The sequence below is a fragment of the Protopterus annectens genome, chromosome 3.part0 (assembly GCF_019279795.1).
Source record: "Protopterus annectens isolate FY-2018-M chromosome 3.part0, PAN1.0, whole genome shotgun sequence".
Lineage (NCBI taxonomy): Eukaryota > Metazoa > Chordata > Ceratodontiformes > Protopteridae > Protopterus > Protopterus annectens.
Window position 1 is genome coordinate 635,104,281 of NC_056731.1, and position 11,095 is coordinate 635,115,375.

General features: G+C 42.9%; 1 protein-coding gene across 1 annotated transcript in view; it reads left to right on the plus strand.

The window, feature by feature from the left end:
- Positions 1-10,321, plus strand: part of LOC122796890 (anillin-like) — a 119,505-nt gene extending 109,184 nt beyond the window's left edge. Inside the window, exon 3 of the mRNA XM_044065644.1 lies at positions 9,990-10,321. Coding sequence (XP_043921579.1) covers positions 9,990-10,321 — 332 coding nt within the window. The remainder of the gene's footprint in view (positions 1-9,989) is intronic.
- Positions 10,322-11,095: the final 774 nt, after the last annotated feature.

An 11,095-nucleotide genomic window follows, 5' to 3' on the forward strand; every position in this document is an offset into this window, starting at 1 on the left:
AGTGCCTGTCTGCATAGCACATGTGAAGATAGGTGAAGGCTGCCAGCCTAGCCAGATAAATGTTTGTAGACAATTCTGTCATTTGTAAATATTAATGTAAGCCACAGGAAAAAGACTATATTGAATGTTGAACTGAAAAAATTAACTGTGCACCCTGCTGTAAGAAAGCTGATAAATCAAGCATTGTGAAATTCTTTGATCTAAAACTTGGAGCCGAGATGTCTAGAGGGAGGCATTCTGCCTATTGTTTTGAGGCCAGAGTTAATGCTAGAATTTACATGTATGATTTATTTTATTGCTCTGGATTCTGGACCATCTGCAAGATCAAAAGGGCTATTAACCTCTGAGTTTCTGTTAGCTTGGGAACCAGAAAGAAATTATGTAATCTGAAATGAATCAGTGGTACTGTTATCATTTTAAGGACAGAATGAATGAGCACATTTAGCATTTGTCTTGAACATCCAACTCACCAGCACTGCCTGTGTCCTATATACAGCTAGACCAACCAATTAATTTGTCACTCCAGTCAGTCATCTGAACTTTCATTGACACTACCTGTCTTACACACAGCAGCAGTAATATGCTGGCTCAGAACTGTTTGGATAGGGAAGGGTAGGTCTGTATATACTGCAGAACTCTTAACACTTCCAGATGTACTTGGAGACAACTTTGGCACAGCCATAGGGCCCCACCAGACTTAAACACAGGTCTTCCTGTAACCAAGTTTACAAATAAATAAATTAACTTGCTTTTCTGACTGAGCTGTTTCAAAAAGACTGGTCTCTAGGTTGCAGTAGCTTGTAGTTATTACTGCAGCAAGCCATTGATGTAAAGCGTCATACAGAGTAAAATATTCCCTGTGTCCCTGCTGGACAGGGGCTCTGGGTGCTGACTTGTGTAAACATGGGGTAAACCGTTGGCTAGGCTTATAAGGGCCTCGGGGTCAATAGCCTAGCAACCTCTTATGATCCTATGGATAAAGCAAAAATCAAATCAAGACAGAGACCGAGAATCTGAAAAATGGAATGTTGCCAACAATTAGTGTGCTATTTCTCCGTCAGACGTTCTTGTCATACACCTAATGTTAATTAAAAATTTTGCAAAAAAAATTTTCATTGCTTATGGCTTTCTGTAAAATAACCACAAAACTTATGTAATGGTAAATCGAAAATTAACTTAAAAAAAAAAAAAAGGCAGCTCTTTCTTTAATAGATGCAATGATCTAGTAAGTGAAAGCATAAACTATTTGACAACTTATTTTTTTCAAGGAATTAAAATTCACCAAAGAGTGAAAACTCAAACCAAGTAACCAAAATAACTTCTACTTTCGGCTTTTTCCCGGTTAGGGGTCGCCACAGCGGAACACCTGTCCGCTCATGATTGGCAGTGGAGTTTTACGGTGTCGAGTTGCCAGCCTGGCGCCCAACTTTCCACGGAAGCCGCACACACTCACACCTAGGGCCAATTTAGAGTGTCCAATCCACCTTTGGTATGTGGGAGGAAACCGGAGTGCCCGGAGGAAACCCACACAACCACAGGGAGGACATGCAGACTCCGCACAGAAGGCACCCCAGCCGAGGATTGAACCGGAGAACCTCTTGCTGTGAGGCGACAACACTAACCGCTGCACCACTGTGGCTGCCCAAGTAACCAAAATAACAAGCTTGTAATTTTTCTGAGCAAAGTAGCACTATGATTTTTTTTAAGCACTTTCATCTACAGTCACCAGGACTTTATTGGAAAAAGTCATGGTGATTGCAGCCAAAAGCACTGAACCTATTAAACATACTGTGCTCAGAAGACACTACCAGCATGTTACTTTGGTTACTTGTCTTTCAAGGAAGTAACTCCTGCTGATCCATTCTGTATGGAACTACAGTAACCTACACATTAGATAGTGAGATTCATGGGCTCACGCTTTCATGATGTCATGGCAACAGTTTTCAGCTCCGAGAGGAAACTTGAATGGCTGCCCTTAACAAAATACAAAAACAAGGCAGTCTTTGCATCAAAAACATAATTTGGTACAGTACCAACTGCAAAGTTACTTAAACTTGCACCAAAATGGTGTTGGAAACAAATTAACATTTTATTTCCAAGAAATGCAAATACAATTAAGCACTTAGTTTCCCATCGCCAGTTTTACAGAGCTCTCAGAATAATTACTCCTTTAAAACAGATTGCTGATTCAAATCATGTGTTGGAGAAAGTGTGTGCGCGTGCATGCACGTGTAGGTTTGTATATGTATGAACTTGTCTAACATAGTTTTTGTATAGGCTTGGGTTTATTGTAAATGTTGTGGTATTCCTTGTAACTTGTCATATTTATCTGTTCATTTTTTGAATGTGTTTATGCCATATATTTGTTTTTGTTTTTTTTCTTTTCCAAGGAATGAATTGTATATTTATACAATTAAACTAGATTTTCCATTTTATTGTCAACCCTCCAAGTGGTATATTTCATTTACTGTCGCTACAAATTATGTAGGACAAGCTGAGCAGGATCAGGGCAGACCATCCTGAATGGGGCAGACCATCCTGAATGGAAACTGAGTTCAAGTGCTTTGTTGTCATTTTATAACATGACAAAATTACTTTACTTTATCGTGACCACCCAAGGTTCCCAAGGTGTACTAAAATTAAATAAACAATATAACAATAAAACACAAAAATAATAAACAAAACCTACTATTAGCTAAGAACAGCAACCTAATTACGCTATTATATAATACCATCCATAATAATGCATTACACTCCAAGAAGGTCTGAGTGATGGATGCCTTTTCTTTAGACAGGCATGTTCCTCCTTGCCTTTCATTTCATTCGAGGGTATTTGTGATCATTTGGAATTACTCCCCAAAAATCACTGGTGACTACTCCAGATCCAGGCAGCAGGGGTTCTTGGTTACCACAAGCTTTCTCAGACAATTTTCTCATTCTTACACAAGAATAAGAGGTGTTTTGATGCATCCTGACTTCAAACAACTACAACTGACAGGCTGATGAGGTTTTAATACCTTCTAGACATCGGTTTTCTGAAAGAATGTGACGTGTTAATGGAGGCAAGAAATCCTGCTACTAGAAAATTGTATATTGGCAAATGGAAAAGGGATTTCTAGTTGGTGCAAACAAAATAACCAGCTCGTGTCTATGGTTTTACAATGTGTGAGTTACTATGCTATGGCTTGCTTTGTTCCTTTATCAAGGTTCATTTGTTGGACATTTCTGCATGTCTGCCCATGGATCCCAAATGTTTTTTAAAAGGTGATGTTCATCGTGCATACAGCTGCAGTCATAACAGATGGGTTTTCCTGTCGTCAGGTGGGTCCTCGGTCGGCCGAATTCCAAAGTCTAGGTTCAGCGTCGGATGTCATCGCTTCTTCCCTGACGTCAGTGCAACGGGTGTAAAAGAACCAGCCGACGCCATTTTCTTCAGTCTTTCTTGCCGCGCGGTGCCCGAAGCAGAAGCAGTTCGCAAGTGCCGGTCGGCCAGCTCCTGAAATTACGAATATTTTTCAGCAACGAAGACTTCTTGAAAGCGAAGTACCCTGTTGGGGAAACTTTTCTTGCCTCGGACCGATGTCAGACAAAGTTAATAATTGCATTTCATGTGGGAAGCAAATACCGCATAAGGATTTCCATTCCCTCTGCATTCCTTGCTTAGGCCCAGACCACGACGTCTCGGCCTGTCGTTTTTGTGCTACATTCAACAGACGCACTATTAAGCGTCGGGCGGAGTTCGCTCAACACTATTTTGGCAAAAAGTTTAATTACATTATGTCGTCGGATACTCCGACTCCAGTTTTGAGTAAAAGACGCAAAGATAAGGACCGACATACGAGGTCCGCAACTTCTACCGACACCACGCTAAAGCTGTCTACAGGTGCTCCGGTTCTCAGCGAGGTGCCTACACAGCCCCTGACTACCGATGACACTTCATTAGCGATGTCTTCTGTGCCAGAGATCGCAGGCTCTTAAGCCCACACCCCGATTACAGATACCGAAGCCACTCTTGGCGGGGAAACTCAGAGTTTAGACAGGCCTGCCACCTCTCAAGGTGTCTTCAGGCCTTCTTCTTTCTCCATTAAGGCTTTCACTAAATCTAAAGCAGCCATGCATACTAAAAGACAAGCTCCACAGGGCCCCACTCAAGGCCCCATGCCTAAAAAGCAGATGCTCAAAATGGCTGAGGATTTGATTACTCTTATCAGGGGTTCTCAACCCCCCTCGGACAAAAGGCCCAGAGTGGAGGAAGAATACCCTTCCTCGGACCAGGCCTCCATTACTTCAGAACATTCTGAGGACCAGGAACATTCATACTCCCCTTTTGAAGATTCTGATGCAGAGGAGTCCATTCCCTCTGTCTTCCCCCCCCTGAGGATTACTCTTTTTTTTTGGGGAAACCATGCCTACCTTGAGGGAACACTTCCACTGGGAAGGCCAAGAGTACTGAGACTCCAAGAAAAGGCTCAGGGATTTCCTCTTGCTCCCTCAGCACAGGCCGCTGGCTGTACCTCCTGTCTTGGACATACTAGATGTGTATTCAGAGGCCAGCCTCAACCCAGATTCTTTACCTCCAGCTCCAGTCAAGCCTGACGGGTATTACCGGGTTCCTGATTCACACCAATTCCTATACAAAAGCCATGCGGCTGACCCAGAAACTATTTCACAGGGTCCCAAGGGAATTGAGGCCTCCACAGCCAAAAACCATTACCTTCAGAGAGAGATTCCAGAGCTTTAGAAAGGTGGGGGGAAAAAGGTATACACCTCGGCCACCTTAACCACGAGGGCATTCAACTGTCAGTTCCATATGTTAAAGTATCAACATTTTTTGTTCTCAGTTGAAAAGCAAAATGTCACAACCTGAACAACCAGACTTGGAGTTGCAGGATTTGTTGCATAGTGCAGAGCAAGTGGGTAAACATACCTTGCAATGTGGTTTTGATGCTTTAGAGGCTTCATGTAGAGCTGCTGTTACAGGATCAGTCGTACATAGACATGCTTGGCTCAAAGAGCAAACCTTACCAGATCATGTCAAAGCAAAATTACTAGATGCACCTCTTCAAAAAGATGTATTGTTTGGGGTTAAAGCTGAGGAGGTATTAAAGAAAATGGAGGAAAAGGCAAAATCAATGCAAACAGTGAAAGATTTCCTACAGGTACAACCACCACGTTTCAGTAGAAATTGGCCTTCAAAAAATTGGTCCTTTCCAGCTACGGACAGACCTCAAAGAGGTAGATACAGGCGCCCGAGGGGTAGAGGGCAATCTCAAGGATCATTTAGAGCCAGACAATGGCAAGCACCTACACCAAGAGGTGGTGAGGATAGTTCACAGCCATTCAGAAGGCAGAACCAATGACTTTCCCCTTTGCATGCCAAGCAAGGCTCAAATGGCAGCACCTTTAGGCGGAAAACTGGCATTATTTTTGAAAAATTGGCATATTGTCACAAAAGACAAATGGATCCTGGACATCATAGACAGAGGCTACAGATTCCACTTTCACACCCTTCCAAAAATGAGAGGCATGCGAAACCTGCCACACAATCAAAGGGCAAAGGCACAAAAACAAATTTCAGATCTCATGGACATGAAAGCTATTCAAGAGGTACCTGTACAAGAACAGGGTCAAGGTTTTTATTCCAGACTATTCCTGGTACCAAGGAAGGGCAAAGATTGGAGACCTATTTTGGACCTATCCATCCTAAACGCATATTTACTCGTACCAAAGTTCAAGATGCTCACATTACAGCAGCTTCTTCCCATGCTGGGCAAGGAGTCTTGGCTGGTAACATTGGACCTCAAGGAGGCATACCTGCATGTCCCAATCAGACAAGATTGCAGAAGATACCTCAGATTTCTTGCAGGTTCAGCCCATTATCAATTCTCTGCATTGCCCTTTGGCTTATCTACTGCGCCCAGAGTGTTCACGAAATGCCTGGCATCAGTAATTGCCTTCTGCAAACTTCAAGGGATACAAATATACCCATATTTGGACGACTGCCTGATCTAAGCGGACAGCAAACACATACTTCTGAAACACCTGGCGTTTGTAATAATATTGTTGAATTCTCTGGGATACACAGTCAACAAAAAGAAATCAAGACTAATACCCTCTCAAACAATAATTTTCCTGGGTGCCAGCTTGAATACAAACACCCAGATGGCCTACCTCACGCCAGAGAAACAAGGGCAACTAACTCAATACTTCAGAAAACTGGCAACCCTCACCAGGCTGACTGCAAGGAAAATCCTGCAGGCTCTGGGATGCATGGCATCTTGCATCCTGCTAATCCCATGTGCAAAGCTGCAAATGAGGAAACTTCAATGGTACCTAAAAAACTTATGGTCTCAACACAGCCACAGTTTGGAAACAATTATACCACTGATTCAATGTCTTCAAAAGGAATTTCTGTGGTGGGCTCAAGCATGCCAAAGAAACATAGGTCTCCCATTCTGCAAGCCTCAAGCAAATCAAGTCATCCCAACAGACGCCTCGGACTACGTCTGGGGGGCGCACATGACAGATCGGTGCATTCAGGGCAAATGGTCACAAAAAGAAAAGCACCTACACATCAATCAAAAGGAAATGCTAGCCGTAATAAATGCTATTATGGCTTTCAGAGACCTACTGCATCCAGGCCAGCTATTGCTAAGGATAGAGAACACCACAGTGATGTGGTACATAAACAAACTGGGAGGAACCCATTCATACACCCTATGCAGGCTAGCCATGTCTCTATGGAACATGGCTCTGGAATTACAAATCCAACTTCAAGCACAGTTCCTGCCAGGCAAGGAAAACACGCTGGCAGACAACCTGAGCAGAAATATGACAGATCCACACGAATGGAAGTTGCATCCTCAAGTTTTTACAAAAATAATTCAAGCATGGGGAAGGCCAGACATATATCTATTTGCCACCCACAGAAATTACCAATTGACAAAATTCTGCTCAAGGACCTTTCATCTACAGGCCTGGAAAGTGGACGCACTCTTTCAGTTGGACAACAATGACAAGTTTATGCCTTTCCACCTCTTCCTCTGCTGCCCAAAGTTCTATTAAAAGCCAGAGCAGACAGACCAAAGATGATTCTCATTGCTCCAGACTGGCCAAGACAACACTGGTACCCACTCCTGAGGAGCCTGACGCATTCTCCACCATGGATCCTGCCTCTAATGCCTCTTCTACTGACTCAGCACAACTTCAAAACTCTTCAGTCAGCTGAAAACACTCAATCTAGCCGCATGGAGGATTCCTTAAATTCACAACAGACCCTACTCAAGGAGGAGCAAGATGTCATTTTGGAGGCCAGAAGGCCTTCTACTAGAAAAGCCTACTCCGCAAAATGGAAACGGTTTTGTGCCTGGAATCAGAAAAAGGGTCAGAATCCTGGAATACTGAATGTACCTCAAATATTACAGTACCTAGCGGAGATGCTAAGCAGTGGACTTTCATTCTCCTCCATCAAAATCCATGCTTCAGCCATTTCTGCAGAATACAACACTGATCCTCCTTTATTCTCTCACCCTCTCTTAAGACAGTTTCTCAGAGGGGCTAAGAACATAAAACCCCCAAGGAAGCAACCAGTACCTGCTTGGGACCTCGATTTCATTCTAGAAAAACTGACCCTGCCTCCTTTTGATCCAGCTGCTTCAACAGAACTGCAATATTTGTCATGGAAAATAGCCTTCCTTCTGGCTATCACCTCAGCACTCAGGGTTTCGGAACTACAAGCCCTCATGGTTGTGCAGCCTTTCATCATTTTCCATCAGGATAGAGTTTTCTTACGAACCAATCCTTCCTTTATGCCAAAGGTAGTATCCAGGGTAGCCTTGAATCAGGCTATCCACTTACCTACCTTTTACCCTAATCCACAAAACAAAGGGGAGAGATTACTACATTCCTTGGACATTCACAGACAGCTCCGTTATTATTTGGACAGAACAAAGCCTTTCAGAAAATCAGAGCAACTCTTTGTGTCCTATGCTACAGGTGCTCAAGGGAAGCTTATTTCCAAACAGACAATCTCAAAATGGACAGCCCACTGTATACGTTTTTGTTACTCTTTTCATGGTAAAACTGTACCTACAGGCATCCGATCTCACTCCACAAGGGCCACAGCTACCTCTGCAGCTTTCCTCAGGGGGGTTCCTACCAAAAATATTTTGGAAGCAGCCACTTGGAGTTCTGTACATACTTTCTCCAAGCACTATCACCTACCATTATATTCCAAATCTAGAGCGGGCTTTGCCACTGCAGTCTTGCAGGGCATCCAGGCTCCTCCTAGTTCCACTTAGTGCCTACCACCCTTTTTTTTTAGCTTTGGGATTCTACCCATCTGTTATGACTGCAGCTGTATGCACGATGAACATAGTACAGTTTTGTACCTACCATAAATGTAGATGTTAGAGTGCTAATACAGCTGCAGTCCAGGTTTCCCTCCCTCCTTCCCCTCTTGGGACAGGCCTAATGGCTAACACCTTCTCATACAACCTCATTGGGGTATTCTTTTATGGTGTATTTGCTTGCAACTACTGTTTTTTTGATTATATTGCATTGCATTATTACATAAATTTATGTTTTGCCTTCCTTCTGGGGGCACCTGACATCTGGGGCAAGAAAAACTGAAGAAAATGGCGTTGGCTGGTTCTTTTATACCCCTGTCACACTGACATCAGGGAAGAAGCGACGACATCCGACGCCGGACCTAGACTTTGGAATTCGCGACTACATCCAACGCCGGACCTAGACTTTGGAATTCGCCCGACTGAGGACCCGTCCGATGGCAGGAAAACCCATCTGTTATGACTGCAGCTGTATTAGCACTCTAACATCTACATTTATGGTAGGTACAAAACTGTACTTTTTGCATAAAAAGCCTTTCAGAAAAAAAGACGTAATGTGTTTTAGAAACACTATTCCATCTGAACCAGCTCATCAGGCTAACTTGTGTATTTTAATTTGGAAAACAGTCTTATTTATTTATTTATTTATTTTATTTTTCTCCCTCTGAGTATTTGGAGTTGTAAGCTTTTATGTCGGGCCAGCCTTATTTTCCACAAAGTTAGGGTTTTGTTGAGCACTAATACTTTTAAAGTGGTCTCAGTCTACCTTAAGCCAATCCAGCTTCCTGACTGGTACTATATTGAGAGAACAAAATCCTTCAGAACTTCTGACCAGTTGTAAATTTCTTGTGTAGGTAAGAAAAGTTCATCAGTGTTTAAAACTGAGCATTTCCAGATGGTTGCCTCAGGCTGTACCTTTTTACTTTCACCACAGCATCACTGTTTCAGGCAGTGCTGATGCTCTTTCTCTACCAGGGCCTTTGCTCCATCTATGGAATTTTGTAAAGGTTTGGATTTTAGGAGCAGCAACTTGTGATTATAATTATGAACATAATACAGTTGTGTAAGTAAACATACTATAACTGTAAGCGTTTGAATGATCACTGCTACTGTAGTTTCTCCACGACTCTTAATTTTTTTGGTTGTATTTTTTTTTTGCCTGTCTGTGGACTTGTATGTTCTTAACATTATTCTCTCTGGGCTTTGCCTCCCTTAGCTCAAGTCAGGTTTCTCTGCAAACCAGTTCAGAGCTTTTTTGCTATCTGTTTGGGCATGTGGAAGGTGTTCTGAAGGTGTGAATGATGGCCAGCTGCTGTATTCTGTGCAGGATATAACCCATTTAGCTTTGGCTATTGCAACAGTGATCATTCATATCTCTGTTATGGTGCGTTTACATACTTCCTGTTGGCCTGAGTTTAACAAGTGTAGAACTAAATTAAAAATGTGATTTTTCTGAAACTGATTAAGTATTTTAAAGATAACTACTGTATGGGATTAATAGCATTTTGAGCTCTTCTGTCTTTTAGTAGAAGTACATCTGTTGACTGCAGAAGGTGGGGATATATGTAGACCTAGTCTGAGCAAATTTGCACTATCCCTCTGTCTAGTTTGAGTTTAACTTTTTTTTTTTTTCTTTTAAAGAAAAAAAGGATACAAATCCATCTCCATCAAAACGAAGATGCTCTGGAAATAAGGACACTTCAGCTGGTTGTACAGAGAACAAGCAACCGGGTGGTGTACCTGATACAACAGTAGCTGCTCCAGAACTGCTTAGAGAATCACCTGCAGCTCGGACAACTTCAGCTACCCTAGCTTACTCTCTTCCATCTTCTAATGGAGAAGAACACTGCACAAATGTAGGAGTGGCTGCTTCCTCTGTCAAATCTCGTATGCAAAAATTAGTAGAACAGCGTCGTTACTGGGATAATGGTAAGGTCATTTTGCATTCATTTTTGCTTTTGGGGATGAATTGAAATTGTAACTGCTTTCATCTAATAGGTCGCACATGCATGAAATGATTGTACTGTGTGCCAGTAATTGAGGTTTTCATCCATTCCCCAACATATGGGTCTTTTAATCTGACTTAAACCAGTTTCAAGCTTTGGACCTAGGGCTTGGGCTCCTTTCCTTACCCATTATTTCCCCGTGTTAACCCAGCTACCCCAAATTTCATTTACCTCCAAGCATAGGGCGGATTTGTTGGAACTGTGTGTGTGCATATGTGCTTTTCCTCAACTGGAGCAAATGACTGCTATGTTACAGGAAAAGCAGTACTATCATTCTAGACTACCATGGCCTCTGCTCCCTGCTTTATCTGTCTGGTCAGCCAGATCTACCAGGAGTCTTACTGAAGCAAACGTGGACATTATTGATAATTTCTTTGGACCCAGATTCATTGGAGGATCCTCCTGGCTCTGGCCACCACCATGGCTGAGGGATGATTTATTCCTCCCATTTAGTAACTGCTCCTTCTCGTGTCTGACCTTCAGGATTGGAGCACTTGGGTCAGACTTCCACTCGGGGCAGGTTTGCATCTGAGCCTAGGGTTTGCTCTTTCTTGATGCTGATGAGTTCTTTGCTTTGGTCGGGTTTGACTGCTTTGAACCTGTGTGGGTCTTGTAGCCAAATGGTAGGCACTGACTCTGGCAGGATAGGTTCAGAACCAGGGTCTTCAAAACACTCCTCCCTCTTGGAGCCTCCACTTCAGACAGTTCTGCTCCATTGTCAACCTCTAATCTGAGCTGGCA